Here is a 25,350-nt window from a genome sequence, read left to right on the forward strand (position 1 = left end):
TTTGGCAGTCTGTATTGCAATATAGGGATAAGCTGTTATATAAGCTGTTTAAAATCTGAGCCGTCCTTTATGACTGAGAAAAATCTGAACCAGATGTGACTTGATGAAGCTGATGGTGCAGCCAGGGGTGAGTTCCCAGTCGCAGAGTTCATGACCACAATCGAGGTCCGCATTTTTGCAATGTAAACAACAAAGTTACAGCAAAAAAATATAATTATTAGACATACCAGCCAACCAGTCTAATGGCAAAAGGGCAGTGGTATAAGATCAATTGTGGTCTATTTGTTGTCTGTGCATGTGCCTGTGTTATAACCATTATAAAATTCAAAGTAATCTCATGCTATTAATTATTTAAATTATACTAAAAGACATGAATGAATTTCTATAACTGTAGGCAAACTGCCGTGTAACCACAACTAGAGACAAAATTGAAATTCACAGCATATTGTATTCCATCATTAGACGCCTAATAAAAGCCTCTGTATGATCTCACTGTTAGAATCTGATTTTGGCCTACCTGTATGTTAAGTTGAACAGCTCCATCCCTGAAATGAAGACAGGCTCCTCCCACTGAGACTGTACTTACCCAGGGCCATTCTGGGGGCTATGGCTAGAGTCCCCCTTTGTTGCTAGGTCTGATCTTATTATAATATAAATATTCTGAATGTATGCATATATTTTTTTATATATGCATACATATAAAAAAAAAAAACTTTTCCACTTCCTGACATAAATAAGGCTTATGTAGCATAATTTGTTCCTGCATTAAAGCTAGTTTGTACGTCATTACATTTTAGCATAGCTGCTAAATGAAGCCATTTACAATGGTTCATCTGGAAAACTGAGTCATAAAGCCCATTGATCTGATCAAAGACTGAGCCAGCTTAAGAATCACACATAATCTTGGACAGAACAAAGGATGTACTGTTGTCATGGTAACACTACATGAACATCTCTTCGTAAGCAGTGTGTGTATAGGGCCTGCGAGTCTTACATTGGGTGAGGATAGCGAGTAGTGCGTTCTTGAAATGCTCTTTGGCTTGCTCCATTTCCTCTTCATGCTGCGCCTTCTCGTTCATCAGGCGCCGCACATGACTGTTGGCTGACTGGATCATGGAGTAGAATTGATTGGCACTGCGTCGGTTCACCTCACCCCTTTCTATCCATGTGAACAGTACTGCTATGGCCTCACTGAACTTGCTGTCATCTGTGGCAAAAGTGGAAGATCATTATTAGATTATCTATGATTATTAGATTATCTATGATCTATCTTTTTTCAGATGAAAAAAAATGTTTTTATAGGTGATGTAAATATTTATTATTATATTCATATTAGATATATGAAATATGGTTTGTGTAACTCACACATATGTGTCTCCTATTTACATTTGTCAATAGAACATGTAAGCTGGAAGCTGGGTCATTAAATAATTTAGAAATTATTTAATGCAGCAACAGCCTATGGCCATAGAATTTGTATAATTTGAAGGTAATAATGGCAAAAGGAGATGTCTAAAACTCTATCACACTTGCCTTAACCTAAAGGCTACAATCGACTAAATATTATAGCAACTCTGTAATAGACAGTTAAGAATGAACATCATTGTAGCATACAGTCTTAACAGCTATTTTTGAGCAATTTTACACGTTCATTTGTTTTACTGTGTTTAATACAGCAGATGTGTTTCTCATCACAACATGCAAAGTACAGGCAGAAAGCTAATACTGTATTATTAACTAGGATTGCCCAAAAAATTCAGGCATTGAAAATTCGAGACATGTTTTTCTTCTTTTTCTCAGCTGTTGTATGGGACAAGGTCACTGTAGTGCACACACATTTCTAATGAACCTTTCCATCTCTAAATCTCCAAACCTCCATATCTAAAACCTCTCTACAAATCTTACCTTTCTCCCTCCCCCTCTCCAAATCCCCCTTTCCCTCTTCCAATCTTTACAATATATTTTCAATTAAATTGAAATGACTTTGTACGTGTCACGAACACAGGATAAAAGGGACCCAAACACAGGATAGCAAAATAAACAGGGTTTAATAACGAAAAACATGAAACATAACACAGACTAGACCAGACAAAGACAACAGTTGATTCCATGCTGCACAAGGCAACGCGGCACAGTTAAATGCAAAAGACAATGAGACACGATTAGGAACAGGTGTGGAGACAGGGAGGGGCAGAGGAAGGCGGGGCAGACACGTTACGAGGAACGTAAACAAAGGCACATGGCCAAAAGTCTGGGCTGAGTCCTGACAGTACATCATAGCATCATAGACACACATACATTTGTCTAGACTAACGGTGTGCCTTTTTTCAGAAATTATTTTTCAGAGATTTTATTAGACTATTTATCATATATTATTATTAGTAATATATTTTTAAACCAGACCAATTTAGCATTAAATTAAAACCCTGGCAAGCCTGTCATGAAAAGCACTGACCTGAAAAATAATTAAGAAGTATAATCCAGAGTACTATTTTCAAATGCCAAGTCACATGCATAAAGTAGATGGTCTTGAGTTTAGCTTCCCTCAGGGTTCAGTAATCATATCTATGTAGAATGTTTGAAACATATTTCAGGAACGTCTATAATAAAGGGCATGTTTTTCAATCTCTCCAGTGTATGATTTTGATTATAAAGTTATTTCTGCAGCTTGCAAAAGAGACACATTTCCTCTCGCACATCTGAAAAAAGACGTGATAATCTCGGTTATATTCTGTCCATTTTAATTTTACATCCTAGAGACCAATAATTATTCTGGGAGTTGATGTGTAATCCGTGTTTGGTTAAAAAAAATCCCCAGGAGACTATAGGGTTCTAAAGCAGCTGCCATGTGAGTGAGGGCAGATGTGCTTTTAGATGTGACACTCATTCATCATTCCAGCTAATTAAGAAAGTAGAATTCTCCTGGTCCCAGAGCAAGCATGCTATTAGACAGGGATAAAAATAATTCCCTCAGTCAAAGGAGACTGCACAACCACTCCCTTTCAATCACACAGACCATGACCGGATTTATAAATGTGTAAATCTCAATACTCTAAATCAGTCTCCCCTACATACCCCCTTTCCCCTGCTGTAGCTTTATGGCAGATAACACACTACCAGTTATTCACTGCCAACACAAATATAATTACTAATCAATGATTAAGTATTAGTTTACTGGTTTATTTTTGAGAAATATTCTAATTGAATGTTTTCACACCAATCTCCTGTAATAATATATTAGGATTAACCAGAAGCTTCTTTTTACAAATAAAAATAAATACCGTGCCTTCACCTGAACCAGACTTCGTGGCACTAAAAGAGCAGGATAAGAAAGACTTATCAGAGAGCCGAGACCAAAAAGCAGAGCCGAATAAGCCAAATCCACTGGAAACACTGGATTTATATAGCTGCACTAGTGTTCAGTGCTGCCTGCTTTCAAAGATGTGGCTTTACTCCACTGAAATACACATACTGTAAATGAGGGAGTGCACCCTGATGTTTTACAACTAGACTAAAAAGCAAAGGCCTGCATGCTGTTCCCATTTACACAGACACAATGATATTTATAGGCAATAAATATTAGTATATTACAAAACAACAAAGGCTGCCCCAAATTCATAGTAAAGACTAATTTCATAGTGGTTTCCTTTCAGTGCCCAACAGAATATTGAGCTGTATCTGGAATACTTTGTGTGCGTTTTGGGGCTCATTTAACATACAAGTACACGTGGTGCAGAAAAGCACCACACTGAGAGAATAGGAAATGCTCAACTGCGTGCCAAGATTGCTGATAAGGTGGGGGGGTTGTAGTCAAGTTACCATCATCTAAATGAAAGCAGATGAGGAGATTTGAGAGCTTAGAAAGGCACCTTACACCTTTCTGTTTGAATTTTTCACAAATTTAAGGAAAAAAAAAGATTCTGAGACATGAAACAAATCACGTATTGTATATAAAGTAAAAAATATTTGACCTAGAAATATCCGGAAAAACATTATTTGTAACAGCCTGTTATTATTAAAGAGAAAAACTTTGTTTTGAAGCGAAATGAATTCTTAAAATGAAAGAGCCTGCTGAGGAGCTATAGGCACAAGCTCAGTGGTGTAAATTGTTTATGCAGCATATACAATGAAAAGCAATGGGTTTAGAAATGGAGGTGGTTTAGATTTATGTTGACTGCGTCTATAATTTACAGATTTTAAATTGCAATTGCCAGCTTCTACTTTTTGAAGAAAAACATGGTTGTAAAACCATCTGGTTGGAAAATATCCCTGAGGTGTAGAAAACAACACTCCACTATTTTTGCCAAGGCTTTAGCTGTGTGTATTATAATGTGTACATGTCCTGCAGAACATTTAAAGCCTTTACATGTGAATATGCCCTGTGTGCCAGACACAACCTTGAGAATTTAATCTATATTTATTATCACTCCTAACATATAGCAAATGAGCAAACAACACTTTAAACCCAGTGTCTGACACTCCATAGAAATCCCTACAAAAATCAATGTTTCTGGGTGCAGACCAGACTCAACTAAATGGTGGAGATTTTAAAAAAAAAAAAAAAAAAAAAAAACTTTGGCAGGAAGGAATTAGTTTTGGGTCTATGGTGAAGAGTTTGCGCTGACCCATTAGTTCCTTAGGGGCTCTCGGTTGCATGAATAAAAACTGTTGTAGAAATGATACTATTTACATTGACATTATTTACTGTCCAGTGTCACCCAAATGAGAATGCGGCCCTTCTGAGCCTGGTTCCTCTGAAGGTTTCTTCCTAATATCATATATATGTTTATTTTTTATTTTATTTATTATTTTTTTCTCTTCTGTTTCTATGCTTCTGTAAAGCTGCTTTGAGACAATGTGAATTGTTAAAAGCACTATACAAATAAATTGAATTAAGAGTTTTGGCTTGGCAGCTTCTGCTTTGGGCTAGACAGCCAGTACATTGAATAAAGACTGTAACTGGAACTGACACGGTAACTTAAAGAAAGTGACTGAAAAGAAGGGGGAGTTTTATGCATAGTCTTTCACCCAAATATCAGTTGGCAGAGTTATTTCTAAACTTCATTTACATAGAAATTGATCCCTTTACTGCAGTGTTTAGATCACAAGCATGTGGTCTTCTAGGGCATATTCACCAAGGACCACTACAGCAGCTAGTCCAACACAGAGGCACACCATCCCTACACAACAAACAACAGCGTTTAGTTTTTTTTTTTCAGTTGAAGAAAGTAGAGAAGACTAAACTGTCGAGAAAAACTTAGGCTTAGCTGCCAAGCATTTCACTAATAACTTGTACATCATCAGAAAACAGCAGGAATAAAACAGCATTGATTGGCCAAGCAGATCATGAGACCACAGTGAAGTTAGCAAAGCACTGCAGAGCAGCAGCTCAAGATAGTTTTTCACGTTAACTGTTTTTCTCTGTTACTTAATGATGATACATTTCATGATGAAATGCAGACATTACAACATTTTCAGCAGACAGACACACCTTTCAGTTTTTCAGCAAGCAGGCCTGCCTCATGTTCTGAGTAGTGCATGATGGGAGTGGGGGAAGGAGGTCGCAAGCGGTCTTCCTGGATTTTGCGCCGATGACGTTCTTCCCGTGCTAATAGCCTCTGTTTGCATTCCCACTCATACAAGTCATCCCTTGCTTGGGCAAAGTCCACATGGATGCGGCCTGAATCCTTTTTATCTGTGCTGGAACCAATGCGCATCCGGTAGCCTACGATATAAAATACAACGTTTATTAAATCAATGCTGATATAAAGTACTGATGTATTGGGGGAAAAAAATCATTCATTTCATTCATGACAAATATCTATTAAAAAAATAAGTAACATATTAAAGAAGAAAATCAACATGAGCCATGGGCCTGAGCTAGAACAGTTTCTGTGCATGTTTGTGTTGTTTCAATAGGTATTTTTTTGTGGTCATTGAATGTGCTTTCTAACACTTCACTTGAAACTTTCCCATAAGTGTTTAATTGGCTTGAAATCAGGTGAGTTGTGAAGGTCAAAGCATATGATTTACATAAATCTAATACTCATCAAACCATTCAGTGGGCGGTTCAGTGGACTCTTCTCTGTTCTGACACCTAGGTGTTGGAATAAACTTCCCCTAGATGTCTAAACAGCTGAGTCACTGGCAGTCTTAAAATAAAGTCTAAAGACCCACATATTCATAAAGAACATAAACTAGCATGGAACTCCTATTAGTACACAAGAGATTTATTATAGAATAAAGTTGATCAGTCTGATGTGCTTTGTATTGCTTTGCAGTCTATGCAAATGATTTGCAATCTATGAGAAACTTTCCTTACACAATCTTTTTTCCTTAAAATTTGTATATCAAAATATACTGTAAGACATTCTTATGCAAATGTAAAACAAAAGCGCACCAGAAAGATAAATGGCCTTGTCCACCATGAACTCTTCACTAAAGCGGATGTGACAGAAGTTTTTCTTGCTCTTTCGGATAGCAACAATTTCACCACACTGGTCAAACACCTCTCGGATAATCTCTTCGCTGGCATTCTCAGGCAGTCCACCAACAAACACTGTTTTACAGCCTGGAGGCCGCTCTCTGGTTGATGGAGGTGGAAGATCTGCATGATAAACACATAAAGTCACAATTAACTAATGATTGTATCAGCTGCACTTTTTTAATCATCTTTTTGCTAGGAAAGGTGAGATTAGCTAATGCAAGTATCCGCAGGATACACTTGAAAGTCTTACTGGGGTTCTGGGGGAAAAGTGTACAGCTATTACAATGGATAATCTCTTTGATGATGGGTAGTTCAGGCTGCACAGGTGGCGGAGGCACCAAACTGATTCCTGCCATCATGGGGTTAATGGGTGCAATAATACCCAAGTTGGGGTCAAAACCTTGGATACAGATTGAATCTGAAAAAAAAAATTCAGCAAAATAAAGGATTAGGATTGTACTCACTCATTTCAAACTATTAGAAGAGAATGGCTAAAATAATCAAACAACAATTAAACAAGATGCTACAGCTCTTACAAGAGGACAGGAAACCGATGTTGCCTTAAAGATAGGAAACAGAAGAAGAAGTATAATAGAACCCTATTCTCTTATTTCCTCTAAAATACATATGTAGCAGACTATAAATTTCTGGAATTATGTGAAACAAAGAATTTGCAGATCCCTGCCCAATGCATGAAAATATAAACACAAGAAATTTTATATATGATTTCTTTATATCCTACTTTCCCCTAAGGATTGCAGGACTGCTCATTCTTTTGGCCTTAAGCTGTTCACTTGCTGCCAGACACTGAAGGAATGAGTTATATGCCATTATTAGATTTTATTTTATATATAATTTTAGAGGATCCAGGAATTTCAATTAGATCCAGAACTGAAACTTCTTCACAAGAAACAACTGGCTATGATTAGCTCAAAGGTGGAACACCTTCAAAAAATACCATTAGTGGCCACTTGTAAGACAGGGTAATATTAGTTCCATGAGGAAATCTCTTTAATCCTGTGACTTATTTAGCCCAGTAGCACATTATAACACAATAATCTAACATATTTTTAAAAATATGATGAAACCAAGTGCCCAATAAGGTCTCTCTTGAAATTATTATCTTTGAAAACATTATAATGACTACTGTATAAAGAAGGCTGCAGCACAAGCACCTTTCTTCTGTGTGACTAAGACATTACCTACAGCCACTAGGCTCTGAAGGGGTCCCATGCAAACTGCTAGTAGCACTCTTCCCATGTTTTATTTTAACTGGTCACTTCACGCCAGAAGCAAATAAAACTAATTTAAATTTCCTGTCTTGAATGATTAATCATAGTACCTAAATGACAATACTCTCAAATAGAATTCAAATGTAAGCCATTCCAAATTATGCCATTTCCATAAATTTGCATGATCTGAAGAATCTGCTCATGCATTCAAATCTCGGCTTAATTTGCCTCAATCTACCATGGCTCCTTGGGATGATATTAGCTCCAGTATGCCGCTAACTCAGCACAGGCTCTATTTTGTATGAGATACTATTGTAAATGCAGTCACAGCACTAAACTGTATGGAAAGCTAATTATAGAGCCTCTCCATCATTCACTCACTCTCTTTGCTATACACTTCAGAGACCAGGCAATGCTACATTCCTTGTGGATTTATTGTCACCGCTAGTATTACTGAATATACTGGAAAATGTCACATGGATAAAATGTCTGTGGTTAAATAACTTCTTTTATATATTTCTTATATATTCTTAGTGTGCTGTTAAGCACAAATATTTTTTTTCCTTTATTTCAAAGGGTGCCAATAATTATAAAGCATGTTGTATAAAAGCCTTTACTTTGTCACATATACATATTACAGCACAGTGAAATTTCTTTCTTTGCAAATCCCAACTTTGGAAATTGGGGTCACAGCACAGGGTCAGCCATGATACAGCACCCCTGGAGCAGTGAAGGTTAAGGGCCCTATTCAGGGGCCCAACAGTGGCAGCTTGAACCCTGATCTTCCGATCAACAACCCATTGCCTTAACCACTTGAGCCACCACCGCCACCTATCTTGTAGCTTGCTTACAAAGAATCATTTTCCAATTTTCAAAGGCTGTAGTGATTGCATTAGCAGTTTAACATTTGTTAATTAATGATTCTTTTATTTCTACAGTAGGTCCAATAGACAGGGCGCCAACACATTTCCAAATGATTCTAAGTAGAAGCGGGAACTAGGAATAGCTTATAGAGACCTCAGACAAAGAAGCAGTGTATGCCTCCAGAGCACTCGAGGGTACCAGCCTTTCCAGAGCTGCAACAAATGAGTCCTCAATGAAAAAATAAAGCTCAACAGACTGGAACACAGTTTAACATAAAATCCAATGTCTAGCATCGCTGCTAAAGGTCACATACTTGGCTTGGGCAGCTGGTGCTTGTGCGGCTTGCTGGGAGGAATATGAGAGATTTACTTTTGACTCAAGCCATTGCTCCAGTCTAAAAAAAGTAAGGGAGAGTGGAGAAAAATCTAAGAGATCAGAGAACTAAGATGCATGGCTCTACCTGACACCAACTGCTGCCCGGTTAGGCCTATAGGCATGATGCCTAAGTTATTCATGGCTGTGGCCCAAGCGCTGGGGTCTGCTACTGGCACATTGAGGTGGGTCTGCTCTGTACCCAAACCCCCAATGCCATCTGCTGCTGCAGAGAGAAAGCACAGAGGACACATTTTATTATTTAAGTAAATATTGAACAGATCCTTACGCAATCTAACATGACTGAAGACAAAGACAAAACCAGCTTGACAGAACAATCCCTTTAAAAACTCTTCTGGCTTTAGAGAATGGCTGCAGACTGCAGATTAATTTCTGTATAGATCACTGCTTTTTACTAAATCAATTTGTAAATGTTCCTTTCATGACATCAGTTGTATTTTTGGTTTTTGGAAACATTTATTGCATTTTGTCAAATTGTAATTTTGTATTTATTTTTATTACATCTTAATATATGATTGATTGTTAATGAACTGGACAGTTAGAAACTATCTATACCTAAATCACATTATTGACAGAAGGGAAAAAAGACATAAATCCAAGACAAATTATGAGACTTACATAAAAGCCTTGCTATAGCACTAGCAGAGTATTGAATCAGCATGCATAAAAGCAAGCCTCTAACAGAAGGGAAAATGAGAGGGTTATTTACCACTGGCCATGGCAGCTTTGCTGGATCTCTGTTTCTGTCTGCCACTGCTGTCCCCAAAGCTCCTGCTCCTGCAGGCCAGCTGCCCAGGGCAGAAAGTAAACCTCAAGCGCTCATCACAGCATATGTACAAACCTACAACAGACAAATACAATAATATTTTTGGACCATACACCATAGAGTCCACAAAAAATGTGATAAACACATTCTCTAATCAATATTGGCATAAAAATTAAACTGATTAATGCATATAATGCACTATACATACACATACATAATTATTATTACACTGAAATTAAGAAAGTAATATGTACATTCTGTATTTCTAATTGGGGTTGATAAGAATAATGCATGGACAGTCATATGCATCTGCCTAAAACAGTTAAAAATAAATATGTACATTTTAGTAAGTTATTCCATTCAATAAATCTTACAAATCATATTCATTGTATTATAAGGAAACAGTGTAGCTCCTGCTTTTTTCCAGTAAAAAAGCTCAAGCTTGTCTGACTTCTCTAACATGACACAGATGTTAACTAACTGAGACTCTAATGCGGCTCAACAATGACTTATAATTCCTCATCAAGATACAAGTAAAACATGAATCAGGACCCTTCTCTGTACTGGAAAGTTGTGGAATGAACTTCACCTGTCTGAACCTCATACAGCTGTCTCAATACCATCCTCTTCATCAGGTCTTCATTATATTTAAATGAGTAAGACTTAAAACAGTATTAAAATGTGTGCATTGGTTAGCATCTACTACAACCCCACACCCACTTCTGTAGGATGTCTGGACAGTGCTGTAACTGTTATTCTAAATGTAATGGACATCAGATACCACTGATGTATCACTAACAGGTTAAAAAGATCAGGGTTTAAGTAGGTGGGGGTTGGCGATCATCGGATTACTCTCTGTCTAGTTTGAGGGCCTCTAAATCAGAACTCGTGTTTTAGTTTAAAAGAGTGTTATTCTTACTATTATCAGCTTCTAGATCTTGCTGTTGCATGGTAAGCAGAATTTACAGTGGTTTAGTCCATTAGAATGCACAACAAATACTCCTCAAGGACACGAGCCAGTCCTATCAGTGCACCCTCCACAAATGACTTCCATCTGGCCCTAGGCCATCAATCTGACACACGTCATCCTGCAATCCATCAGATGTCCAGTGGGGTTTTGCGTGTTTGTCTGTGTGTGTGTGTGTGTGTGTGTGTGTGTGTGTGTGTGTGTGTGTGTCTGTGTGTTTGTGGAGCTGGCCAGACCACCAACCCCCATGTTGTCTCCTGATTGCAGCTGCAGTTTGCTTTCCTCTTCCTTCTGTCTCTAATATGCCCTAAGTGCACCCCTGCTCCATCTGCATGCATTATATCATTTATGAAATCAATGTCCAAATGAAACAGAATTATGCTACTTAATATGGGTGAGGGTGATGGATCCTGGTCATGGGGAAAGCACAGAGCTGAGAAAGCAGGGCTGTCATCAGTATGCAAAACATGTTCCTCTCTGCCACTTTCAAGTTCACTACAGTAATGATCATTATTCAAATGCGACACACAGAAATCAACTAAGGAGCGCAACACAATTTTCTTTAATCAAGGCAATCATATCACTACTTTTATATTAAAGGTCCAGGCTTAATGAGGAAATGTTTATGCCAAATATATTCCTGCTGAAGCAAGTCGGAGGTTTAACAAATATCCAAACTTGCATTAAAGCAGTTTTGCCCATGAAAGCTTTTATAAATCATTTTACAGTAATGCATAAATGCATAAGCTAATCACATATTTTCTATGCAGCAATTAACAAAATAATTAGCATAAGTAATTGACATAGCATTCTGCGCTACTCATCAGAAACCAAGAGCCCAAGCCAACATCCTGCCATACAACAACTCGCTCCTTTACTCCTGTTGCCCTGCCATTCATCTCACACATCACACATGCCATGGACAGTAACCCCCTCCAACCAAATCTCTACTCACTTTCACAGGCCATAAAATATTTACTCCACAACCTGTGTTGCCTTCATTATTCATGAACTCACTTGACACTTTGAATGATTTAAGTGGCATCCTGCTCACCCCCATGAGGAAGACATAAAGAAAGAGATGGGACAGGAATCATAAATATGGCACACAAATATAAGTGTCCATCTTGATCCCAAATGCTTCTCAGGATGTTCATTATAGATGAGAAGAAAAATTAATAAATCAAAGTGATCTGTGGAAATAGAGTTTAATAGCATTCTTCTTCTTTCCCAGAAAGTCTTCCATTTCAGAGGAAAGATTTCAGCATACTTGGTGCATGCTAAAATGTCTGCCTTGACTCATTTGATCCATTCTTTTTGTGAGAAATGATTTAATCTATACAGACACTGCCATTGATGACATGTCCTCAAACTTATATGCTCAATTTCAATCAATTATGCTTTGCTGATATAAGTAATTGCTACACTAATTACCTTGATAAATGATAGGGCTATAGACGATCAGTGTCTCCCAATGCAGCATGGATTCCACAAATACACAATGCTTTATACACCTATGCCATTTTAGACATGTGTTCATAATAATTGAATATATGAGAATATCATGTGGTTTCAGTGGGATATTCAGGGAAGCGGCTTTGACAGGAACTGGATAAAGCACTGACATGAGTTTGAGTAAAAGCGAGCAGCAAGTGTCATTACCTCCTCTAAAAAGCTAGGTGCATTGTGCATGTCATGATATTTGCCAACACTGGGATAGGAAAAATCATGTAAAAAAAAACACAACAAATCAAGCTATTACAGGAAAATATTCATTAACAGATTGGTGTCATGGAGGGCCATCACCACCTAAAATTTGACCTTTTTTCCTGTAACAGCACACTCTGAAGGGTTTATTTCTCTTATACAGCACTATTTTCCTATACTAATGACACGCCGCACACCTAATGTCTTTATTAATATGTACAGCATTTCACTTCATGTCAAACTGTTGTGTATATCAAAAATAACATTCTTATGTAAATATATCTATCTTTACTGTTGTCGAACAGCTGCTATTACTTTAAAGCTATAAACAGTCATTCTCTCACCCATATTTATTTCTCTCCCTTGAATGTAGTAAAACAAATTAAGCAATTTGTTAAGTTCCTGAGAAACCTCATAAAGCCCTCTGTCCTGAAGACATTCTTGTGTTGAAAAACTTAAAGGAAGAGCGTTATTTCTACCCGTTATAGAATGCTGACATGAAAGGTGACTCCTTCTATAAACGCTAAATAAAAGTGTTCTCACAGAAAATGTCACAATATAAACGATTTAACAGGATTTTCTATGCTGCAGTTTCCACCATATAGATGTAGAGCAAGCACACTGATATAACCTGTTATTTACTTGGCAAGATTTTGTCAGAGCTGCTGTTATGGAAATGTAATCAATAGCATCTGACCAATCAGAATGGAGACGACAATAGCACTGTGGTATAAATATAAACAGCACATCTATAATACAGCACAGCAGCTCAGATATTGATTTTGCATATTGATATAACAGTAGGCATGGTGAATTGTCTGATGTGTATGTAGATGACTCTTTTCAATTACATTTGAAACCTTTTCAATTACATTTGAAGCTTTTATTTGAAAACACTGATGAACTCATCTGAGATGGCATTATGTTAAGCATATTAAACACTGACACAAATGCTAAAAATTGCATGTTTTTCCGTTTCGCAATCTCTGGTTTACCCACGCTGTGTTTGCTTTTCCCTGCTGTTTCAACGCTGACCAAACGTTTGTCTCGTATTTCAGGGCAGCCTGGACTCTCTGGGATGAACAGTTCTTTGAAAAGACCAGCAGGCTAAGAGGAGCATCCCTTTCAGTAGAAAAGGGGTCATGACCACAATATCACTCACTGCTGAGAGCAAATTGCACCTAATAATGCCTTTAGAAAGGCGCCATTAAACTCATGTCTCCTCATGAAGAAAAACCTTCTACAGTGGAGAATGAAAAGTGCCATGCCAAGATTCATTCAAGTCCTGTTGCCATAAGTCATTATAACTGCACCAGAATGATCCTGGAACAAAAACACAGAGAAGGTCTTGTTAGCTTCTGTGTTTTTAAATTAAGTTGTTAATAAGAACCCAAAAAATGACATTCAGATGACTTCCATTTTCTAAAGCCAAGAATTAAAATCCATGTCTCACATATACTTGGTTTACAGCTTCTCACTTATCGTGAAAATCAGTATCCATGTTCATTGTTTTTGGGAATGGATTACTGTGTATGTGGTGAAACAGAACAAAGAGAGGCAACTCTCCTGCCACTTTCTGTGAATGAAGATGTAAGCGTGGGCTGACTGCAGAGAGATGTGAAGTGTGCTCAATATTCACTAAGGTCTTATATACCCAGCCAACTGGGGACAATGCCTGCATCAATAAGCAGAACATGCAGAACAAGCACTGGTGGCCACAGCCACTGTCATAAGCGCACTATATTACAAAGCTGATGCAATAGTGTCAGATAATAATGCAAATATCTGAGAAGCATTTATTAGAGTGATGAGTGAGACCCAACTATCTCTTTCCGTTCCTGTTTCTAAAGCCTCCTTTCCCCCAAAATGTCTTTGATGTGAAATGTACACCACCTAATCCTATTAGTGAGTTTAATAATCTGTGCAATCCCTTTGTATTACAATACTATTATTCCTGTTGGAGTATATACGGTGTTATTATGTAAAGCTTCCCTCTGACTGTCATTTCTGGAACATTTAGCACTGTTTTTGAACATGTAATTAACCAGCAAAACAGGGCCTGCGGCAGTTTGTGTGACATGCACTTTAAAACACATAGGATCCCCATTTATGAACATAAACCATCAGTTTAATATAATCAATAATTAATTGGTAATTGTAAAAATGTTCCTTTCTGTAAACTTACTAAAAACTTGAGTACTTTACATAATTGAATAAACACATTACATTGCACACAGACATTCTTTGCTATTCTATATAATCCAGTGTTGAACAAAGATATTTCACCAGTTTTAACATTATTCGGACTGACAGTACTGCCTGTACAAAGCTCAAGGGCAGGTCGTTCCAGTGACTGCTTTCTCAACGTCAGCATGTCTGAAATATGCTTCTTCTGAATTTAGTAAGGGAAATATTATACACCATATGAACATATTTATTCTTCCAGGCACATGGAAAATTACTATCTTAACCATGTGTACGGTAAATGAGCAGTTAGTCCTTCTACCGAGATCAATTATTAAAACTAGTCAGTCTGAAGATGTTTGTGTATGTGTCTGCGAGAGAGTGAAGCATGACTAGCAGTGCTGCCAGTTATTGTTCATCCTTCTTTTCAGGCCACAGGGTTCCACTACCCTGTGCTCTTACAGCATTGGCATGCATCATGTGCCCTGTTCATGCCTTTCATCTTTCGTTTTTGTGTATACCCCTTCAGTCTGAACTGCTCCCCTGGAACCATGAAGATAAAAGTTGAAAGACAAAGTGGGTGCACATTTCTTTCACTGCTCTCTCTTTGTTCATCGTGTTGATGTGCAGTTAATCACAGCTGATTTTCAGTTCTTGTTTGTTGATGTGTACACTGTCTTGCCACTTCTCCCAGTGCTAATTTCTCCAATTGGGCTGCTAAACATTTGTGATACTGGACTATGTGCATGCGTGGCTTTGTCATAAAGCTTCCACATGAGGAATAGGTCAATTAGCCTGGCTATTAAAGGGTACAAAGCTAATTAGCATATAGTTCCTGGCATGAACAATAAGATAGCCCACTGACTGCCAGTCTGCTGCTGTCAGAACAAAATTTCCCTTAGCTGTCAATAAAAAAAACAGTTGTAAGCGATTTTGTAGGTATTCGCCCAGCACAAAACAGCATGCAACAGAAGGCAACTCTTCACGTCTTCCCCCCTCTCCCCCAAGGCTTCATCCATCAGTATCCACTCGCTTCACTCCTCCTGCAGGCACTCTGTCTATCTCATAGCCTCCATAACTCACATGCCCTCCGGCTCTCTCAGTGGGACAGACATTCAGAGATCTCATAACCAGAGCTCCATATAACAGCAATCTTGTCTTTAGTGACATAAATACAATAAATGCAATAAACTCAGTGAAGCATTTTAGCTGTGAGGCCTAAGGACTTTCATCATTATTATGCTATTATCTTATTATAAGAAAATATTAAATAAAAAATACTTTATACTCAGTCCTTTTACTGGTTTCTCTTCAGCACATAAGCGCTGTATAATAATAATACTAACATGTTGTCATTAAACAGACAAATTACTTTATTTTGATGCCCTACAATGGCAGTTATATTTTATACAACAGGACAAATGAATGCTCAGATCTGATTGGTCAGAAGGCGATAAATATTTCTACAGCAGCTCCCTCAGTCCTGCCAGCTGCACGGTTTATATTAATGCACATTTATTTCTAATTTATTAGATAAATTATTGTTATCTAAGTTATTGTTTCTTTTGGTAGCAACTGACACAGGCAACTGACAATTTCAAAAAAATTTTAATCATTAATCTAGTGGTGTTTTTGGTGAGGTTTATTTTGATTAATAGAACAGTTATTTCATTAATAAAACTTGTAATTAAGAGAAAATTAAATATAAAAATGACAGCAATCATTGGTATTAACTTTTGGGCAGTAACACATTCACCTCAGGCTGCACCACACTACCTTCTTATAGCAGCAAACCTCATTGTACTTTATCCTATAAATAATGTGTATGTTATACAGCGAAATACTCACAATATCATCAAGAGGCTTTATGTCATTCATAATTCTGGTCATTGTAAATAACACAGTACTTTATACTGACATTTATCGCTCATAAAGTATAAATAACCTCTGGCATCTCAGTATACACTATAACATGCAAATTTATATCCATAAAGTGCTAATCAGAGCATGGATACTTTTCTTAGTCAAACCAAATCAAGTCAAGAGGCTTTTATTATCATTTTGACTGTACATAGCTGATGCAGTACATAGTGAAATCAAACAACGTTCCTGACGGACCAGGGTGCTACATACAGACAAAGAGCTACATAAAAAAGAGCTATAAAGTAAAATGAACCTATTATCTTTTAAAAACATTATTTGCTTTCTGTATTGTGCTAGCTAGTGAAATTTTACTTCAATCTTAAACTAGTTGACGCTGACTCTCTATGCTTTCCAGTTGCCTAGCAACCATATCAAAAGCATGACGTTCCATTAAGACATATATCATTATTTCCACTTTCAGCAGAGAGCCCATGTAACAGGTTCTGTATCAAAAATTACAGAAAGAAAACCATATTTATTGAGTTATTTTTTAAACATTGTAACTGAATAGCTCTCAGGCTCAGGCACCACTTGCTACTTGCAACCACTACTTTCTGTGGACGTTGAGTGTAAAAGCCATTTAAACACAAGTCAGAATATTCCTAAACATATGAATAAAGAATGTTTTGTAGAAACATCTGAGATTTTTTTTTTGTATATTTATTGAAAATCCACGCACTAATTTAGGAAATAATCTTGCTACGTATGGTACATAAAAGAAGCAGTCTTTCAAGTCTCTACTAATTTGCATTTACACTGTACCTTTGAGTAATGTGGTGAGGAAGTGGGGTATTTTTTTTTTCTAAATTGCTTTTCAGCTTAAATAATAAGAGGAAATTAGAATGAGAAATTTGGGTCATTTATTATTATTCACACATGATCATTGCTACTCATTAAGCAGTTCCTAAAGCAGTTTCCAATCTGTTACGCCAGCAATTTAGGTGAATATTAAGCACACTCTTCTCTTTATCTTTCCAGTTATCAATATACCTGAGTTAGATGAAGATTCAAAACAAACTATTAAACACCCAAGTCAAGCTCAGCTTCAAACCATAACAAATTATCAACACCCTCAGCATGTGGCTTCCTTCATCACAGCCTCTCCACCAGAACCCAATTTTATCCCTCAGTGGCTACAAAGACTATTCATTAATGTTGTTGTATTGCATCTTAGTGATCTACAGAGTGAACACATCAAAAGTGTACAAACGCAGAGCTGTGTATGTGTGTTCTACAGCCTCTTGTGATATGTGAGGAAGCGATCGCCATGAACCACTCTAAAAGTGACCAGATGGCGAGAATGAGCTGGAGCATTCCTCCAGCCATGACTGCTCTGCATTTTAAACAGTCTCCCTCTCTACATCTCCTATCTCTCTCCCGCTGTCTCAACTGTCACACAAACACACACACACACACACACACACACACACACACACACACACACACATACACACAGGGCAGAAGGCATGGCCAATTAGCATCATGCTGCATTTCACACAGGCCTGTAAACCTGAGTTATGAATATTTTGAGGTTGGGGGTCCACATTGACAGAGAAGGGGAAATGCATGGGACAAAAAATGTCATTGTATGTCCATTGTTTCACTCTAAAAAGCTGCAATGCATACATGAAACTATGAATCAAGAAGAAAACTATCTTCAACTACAGCCATCACTAATTGGATTACTACTTATGTTTCAAGTTTCAAGTTTATTGTCATGGGCATAAAGAGTGTTTGAAATATCTATAAAATTAAAAGTATTTTTTTGTAGTACAAAAAGGAGCAAACTGGAAACCTTCAACACAGACAAAAGACTTTAGATTATTAGAATTTAAACACTGAATAAACATCAAATGCAACAAATTCCAAAAATGAATTTGAAAGAGAACAGAAACCTGCAAATGACTATGATATAATCCCAATAAAACTGAACACCAGAGAACTGTAGTGATATCATGCTTGGGTAAAATCCTCTCCAGACATGCTAATGGCTTTTACAGCTGTGCTGATTTAAAACTGATGAGGCAGTGCCATGACAGAGTGTGTCTCTCTTCACCATGCAGTTACAAAATATACAAACATCAGATATAATATAAATGACCCTGGCAGAGTTCCAGAAGCTTAGCCTGGTTCTGTTTACTGAACAAAGCCAGACCCAATATTTTCCCCAGAAAAGAGAGCCTCCTGTGTATTCATTAAAATCCCTTTTCCAATGCTTATCCCCACTTCTTTTGCATTGCTGTCAAATGTACTTTAGCCAATAGAGGCTCATTTCAAACCATTAATCCAGGATATGGAGAAGGCCAGGGTTGACTGCAAGTGGTTCCCTTCTCTGTCGCTCAGTCATCCGCTGAAGGTTAAAAACTGAAGGAGAAGTGTTACTTTGTAGGGCATTAAGAACAGAGAAAGCAGCCTGGCTATTGAGTCAAGCTTTCATATAAGATCCTTTCATAATGCTGTCTTCTTAACCCACACAAGCCATATTGTTTAGCGTTCAACACCCTAAAAAGCAAACTGGTCATTGATCCTGGTAGTGCTGAGCCTGATGATAAGTGAACTAATGAAGACATTAACATAACCTACATATGTATATTGGAGTGAAAATATCTGAAATAATATCTGATTCTGAAAATAATGCCTTGAGGCATATGATGACAAACAAGCATTTTAAAACGGATCTCCTCCTACCTTTCGGAGCCTTGTTCAGTGAATAACAGAACTGCCTTTGACACCACTGCTGCTCCATTTGCATACTCTACTGAACTGCAAAGACATTTAGCATGGTAGACACATGCTTACAACAAGAGTCACGAGACAGTGTAGAATACCATTGGACCATTTGCTACTGTATGTCTGGTCTTCTGATAGCATGTCACACCCAAGGACAACATGGTTATTTATCAGCTGGCTAGCATCCAAGAAAAGCAGAGTGAGCATAATAGAGGATGGTGCTGAACAGCACGTCTACACTTAATATGAGCAGCACACAATCGAATTCTCTTCTTGCCCCCGCTCACAGTCATTATAACATTTCAATGCTGTACTGCAAACATGCAGCCAAGCCTACGTACGCAGCACAGCCGATTTTAGAGATTAATGACACACTTTCAAGTCTGTTTTGAGCTGAATTCATTAGCGGGTTGGGTATCTGCACCAAGCTGTATGAGTGACAGAATCACTGAGCTACGGCAGCACCATATGCTCCCTTCCCTTCCAATTAGTGTCAAGCTTAAGTATAAATTGTTGAGCTTTAGATTGTTGTCTCAACTCGTGCACATCCTTGTAAAAGAATAAATGTCATAAAGTCATTAAACACATGTTTACAGACCGAGTTACAAACAGTATTCAGCTTTAAACTCACTCCCAGCTAATAAGTTAAAAATTCAAGCTGATTTTGGATAGTTTATGCGGAACTCCAGACCAAGTGCATTGCTTTCCCCTGCTTCTTCGGTTCATGTAGCTGGGTTTCACAGTGATCTGGATCTTGAGTTGTCTCTGTTCCACTGGTCTGATGAGGTATCCAGATGTTTTGGCTCACACTTCACCATGTCCTGAGCTGATCTGCAGGCCTCACTTCTCAAAGCCCCCAGTGAGTGAAATCAGAGAGATGACCGAATTAAATAGACTTTATTCACAATTATTTTCACACAAACATCTCTTTGGATGACTGATGTGCACAGGCCATTAAGGATTATTTGACTGCCCAATAATCACAGCATGGAATGCTGTCATAGTCAAGAATTTATATAGTAAATACAGTATTTATGCCTGTTTCCCTCTGTGTGACAGGAAAATCTTGATGAAACATTCAATTCATTTACATTATAGACATAAGCATATAAAATATATTCTGTGACTATTAGAATTTGGATTTGCACTGGTTTATTTACTACTGCTAAACTGACTTCAAAATGTCTATCTCAATATCACAAAAAAAAATGAGAAAGCTAGAGGATTTAATTTATGTATGTATTCTTTTGTGTACTTGGTCTGTTTGATGTGCAGTATATAAATCTCTGTTGATTATTATACTCATTCCATCAATAATGCTGTTTTTGTAAAGTCTTTGTGTCTAAATACCTATCCATGTTTGAACAAACTGTGCTGAAGTGCAAGCTTTAGGTAGCTGGAATGTTAGAAAGATATTATGTGTAAGCAAATTCTATATCCACAGTCTATTATATCATGTAATGGCATAAATTATCGCCTTAATGTAACATTTCTTTTTAGTTAAAGTGTGGCACCTAAAACATGTAGTCTGCATTTTTAATGCAGAGTGTTAGGCAAAATAGCTAACTAACAGGCTAGCTCAGGCAGTGGACATGGCACCTGCATTTTCTCTAGATTTGAAAGAAAATCTGTATGATCCAGCATCATATGATGTTATACAGACAAGGAACTTTACAGCGCATGAAATGAAAACAAAAATTGAGCAATTGTTAAAAAGATGTCCAAAGGCAGGTCATTCAGGGTTTATTTTAAACACCAGTGATGCAATTCCCACTTTAGTACATACTCAACATCACAAAATAAAACAGTTATGACAGTTCTAATGAACCTGCTGCCAATAAGTATATAATGTACAATTGAATGCCATTTTGAACACAGCAATTCCTCTGGGTTCTACAAGACCACTGTGGCATGGAGAAACCTATTATACAAGTCAGTAGAACATTTGAACTGATATAAAACAGATTAAAAAAAGGAAAAACCAAGAGGGCTTGGAAAGGAATCAGATAAGGATGTTCCAAACCGCTGCAGTATTCTCTCTTTTTTCTGCACAGCCATTCCATTTTTTTCCCCTCAGACCCATTAGTCTTTTTCAGACTTTTATACACTGCACTGTAAAGAAATGCTATACAGAGAGTTTTCACGTATTTAAGATGGCCAGTGATGACCCAGTTTGTGCTTTTCCTCCTAGCAAACAGATGTATACGGAGTTTTGTTTAGGGGTTCATACTTCTTATTCAGCAGTGCTCTTTAGGAGAATAGACATTTCTTTGAAAACAAGATAATAAATACATAAACTCTGCTGAACACATTGAACTATTGCACAGCTGAAGTTTGCTTTGAAGCATGCTTAAAATTTACAAAGTACTAAACAACATATTCACAAGAACCGTGTGGAATTAAAGCATCAATGCTCAAGACCCAACCATATGCGTAAAAAGCTACACTTTTATTGATTTGTAATAAGCTTTCTGATTCTGAATACAACCATCATTGGGGAAAAATAACCCAACAAAAACAAGGCTTAAATGTATTGACAAAGCTGGATTTTTAGGAAAAATGGACATTTATAGACAAATATCTTGTAACATGGATGTAGGTGGGCAGCTTATTAAAGAGTTTATAGAGCAAATACAAACCAAGTAAGACCATGAGTAAGAGCAGACATAGGCATGACATGCTTGTTACCTCTGATGTTGATATAACACATAAATATAAGTATTAACCTGAAATGTTTCTGTCAGGGGCTGTTTAGGCCTCAGGAGTAGTAAGCAGGTCAAAAGGTTCAGATATCTGCTTAAGCTTCAGTAGGAATCCTGTTTTGTTTTTACCAAATTCAGGGTATAATACCAGAGTGGTATCTCTAGGGCAAAACATCCAGCTCTGAATAATTCACATACATTAAACATTCTCTCAGGTGGATTTTGTGCTTGCTCCAACACTCAAATATATGTTAATCTCCATAGAATGCAGTTTGTTTCTTCAGCTCTTTGTTATAGTGAGGAACTGAAAATTGATACACAGTATTTTTTGAGCCTTTTTGTATAAATGAATTACTCACTATTACTAACAGAACTTTAATCCATGTCTAACTAATACTGGAAACATACATTAAACTACATATGTATAACTATATATGTTTAATTCTATAAACAGATGTGTTTCAGCTTATGTGCTACACATAAGAAAATTTAATTGCAATGCTGGCCAGGCACGTTTGTATGCATTAAGGGAGAATGTGCTACAAAACTGCACACCCATCCATCACAGCCCAATCAAAACTATACATTTCATCCACACATGTTACAGAGTCTTGGAGGAGCCTAGCTAGTTTCAGGAACAGTTACTTTTGACTGTAAATTGAAGGGGGAAAAGGTTTCTGACATCTCTTGTGTGTGAGGAGAAACACAGAGTGAACAAATGATCACGTTTCTTATCCAGAAACAAACATCTGTTAATCTCATCAATATGGCCTCACCATTTTTTTCCAGTCAGTAAAATTAATATATATTTAGTTTGCAAAATAGAACAGAAGATATTTGTGCATCAAAAAGTTTATCCAAATTCATATTATTTACTATTCTTTATATTAAAGCTAACATTTATTTAAAGACTAATCAAACTCCAATTTACAAACTCCAAGGAATAATTCATAAAATTTCTCATTTTGAAGAATGTAATTCTAGAATTTTATAATTTATATATATATGAAATCCATATATATACAGTGTCGCTTGAAAGTTTGTGAAACCTTTAGAAATGTTTATATTTCTGCATAAATATGATCTAAAACATCATCAGATTTTGACAAATGTCCCAAAAACTGACAAAGCGAACATAATCAAACAGATCAGACAAATATATTATACTTGGTCATTTTTTTATTCATGAAACTGTTCCAATATTATATATCTGTGAGAGGCAAAAGTATGTGAACCTCTAGGTTTAGTACTTAATTTCAAGATCAAATTAGATCTCATTCAGTCAATGAGATAACAATCAGGTCTCTGCAAGTGTCCTATTTTATTTAAAGTACAGATATATTTTAAAGTCTGACGTGTGTTTGTGGAAGGGGCTCATTGCAAAAACAATGGAGATTTCTGAGGGCTTCAGAAACGAGTTATTGTTGCTCATCAGGCTGGAAAAGGTTACAAAATCCTCTCTTAGGAGTTTGGACTATAGTCATATAGATTCTGTACAAATGGAGGAAATTTAAGACCATTCTAGTACATTCTCAGAAGTGGTCAACCAACAAAGATCGTTACAAAAGTAAGACATGCAATAGTCTGTTGGGTCAGAAAGGAATTCAGTGTAATTCTCAGCAAGTAACCTCTTTTACTTTGGCTTATGTTAATGCTCATGAGTCTGCCATCAGGTGAACACTGACCAACCTTGGTGTGCAAGGCAGAGTAGGCAAGGAGAAAGGCAAAGGCAAAGGCAAGGAGAAAGCCATTACTCTCCAAAAAGAACATGACGTTTGGTAAAGATCATATGGACAAGCCAGAGGACAATTGAAATAATTTGTGCAGGAATGAGACCAAAATAAAACTTTTTGTTTTGAAATGAAAAGCATTATTTATGAAGAAAAGAAAATACTGGTGGAGGTAGTATCATGCTTTTGGCATGTATTGCTGCATCTGGTGCAGGACAGCTTGCCATCATTGATGGAACAATGAATACCAAATTATTTAGAATATCTCTAAATGAAAATGGCAAGACAGCTGTCCATGAACTGAATCTCAAGAAAATGGGTCATACACCAAGACAACTAGCTCAAGCACCTAAGTCTGTCTACCAAAGAATAATTAAAGAAGAACAAAGATAATGTTTTAGAATGGCCAAGTCAATGTCCTGACTTTAATCCAAAAGAAAAATTGTGGAAGGATCTGAAGCAAGCAGTTCATGTGTGGACACCCATTAAAATCTGAGTGTTGAAGCTCTTCTGTACTGAGGAATGGAATAAAATTCTTCTAAGCTGTTAAAAGTTACCGGAAACTTTACTTGAAGTTATTGCTGGACAATGGCTCACAACAGATACTGAAAGCAAAGCAAAAAATAATAAAATGAAGAAGTATAATATTGTTGGCTCAATTGTTTAATTGTGTTCACTTTTAGGACTTGAAAATCTGATCATGTTTTGGGTCATACTGTATTTATGCAGAAATATAGGAATTTCTAAAGGGTTCACAAACTTTCAAGTGACTATATATATATATATATATATATATATATATACAGTATATATATATATATATATATATATATGTGTGTGTGTGTGTGTGTGTGTGTGTGTGTGTGTGTGTGTGTGTGTGTGTGTGTGTGTTACAGCTGGTCTAGACATGAGATCATTCCTCCATCACAAAACCAAATGAATCCCTTAAGGCTGAATAGTGAATGCACTACAGACATGCTCACAGACACATGCAATAAAAGAAAAAAGAAGAAGCCTCTGACACATCTCATATTATTCACATATATATTCAAAGCAGTCTTTCTTCTCCTTATCCCTCTTCCTGTCTCTTCTTCTCTCCTTCTTTGGTTGCTGGATGTACACGCAGGACTGCCAGTTCTGCAAGATGGTTTTTGGGCTGCTAGATAAATGAACAGGCCCTGGTATAAAAATTCACAGGACCTTCAACAGATGAACAAGCTCAGTTTCCCTCAACCCTGTTGTCAATCACTGTTATTGTGCCTCTTGTTCACAGAGGAAAAGAACAGCATGCAGCTCCAGCATTAAAAAACAAGTCATCAGCTCTTCACGTGGCCATGCCACAACCTCACCATCACTGACTATGCAGTGCTTACCTTTGTCAACCATGCACATTTCTGTTTTTCTACACTTGGTGTTCCTATCTCTCTTTCTCTCTTCCTATATATATATCAACAAGATGAGTGGCCTTTGAATGACCATCTCTGGCTATAATAGCCCCCATAAATCTCAGCAGGTTTACCCTGGCTTAATGGAGGAAAAGGCCAATTCATCACCTCCACTCTACTAGAGGCCACAAATATATCAGGATGTAAATTCCAAGCGTATTATTAACTTAATTTTTACCTTGTACCATGTGACCGCATGTGTGATTGTGTTTGTTTACAT

The 25,350-nt window shown here is 37.1% G+C and overlaps 1 protein-coding gene across 2 annotated transcripts in view; it reads right to left on the minus strand.

The window, feature by feature from the left end:
- enox1 (ecto-NOX disulfide-thiol exchanger 1) overlaps nucleotides 1-25,350 on the minus strand; it is a 49,282-nt gene that overhangs the window by 11,878 nt on the left and 12,054 nt on the right. The window contains exons 1-7 of one of the 2 annotated variants that reach the window (XM_060876428.1): nucleotides 19,212-19,274; nucleotides 9,686-9,817; nucleotides 9,044-9,181; nucleotides 6,738-6,905; nucleotides 6,401-6,607; nucleotides 5,492-5,725; nucleotides 995-1,207 (exon numbers count right to left, since the gene is read on the minus strand). In XM_060876428.1, the coding sequence (XP_060732411.1) occupies nucleotides 995-1,207; nucleotides 5,492-5,725; nucleotides 6,401-6,607; nucleotides 6,738-6,905; nucleotides 9,044-9,181; nucleotides 9,686-9,817; nucleotides 19,212-19,269 (1,150 nt within the window). In that variant the 5' untranslated portion in view covers nucleotides 19,270-19,274. Of the gene's footprint in view, nucleotides 1-994; nucleotides 1,208-5,491; nucleotides 5,726-6,400; nucleotides 6,608-6,737; nucleotides 6,906-9,043; nucleotides 9,182-9,685; nucleotides 9,818-19,211; nucleotides 19,275-25,350 lie in introns of those variants that run through there. The other variant, XM_060876430.1, reaches the window with a different exon arrangement.

The sequence above is a fragment of the Tachysurus vachellii genome, chromosome 8 (genome assembly GCF_030014155.1).
Source record: "Tachysurus vachellii isolate PV-2020 chromosome 8, HZAU_Pvac_v1, whole genome shotgun sequence".
In the NCBI taxonomy this organism is placed as follows: domain Eukaryota; kingdom Metazoa; phylum Chordata; class Actinopteri; order Siluriformes; family Bagridae; genus Tachysurus; species Tachysurus vachellii.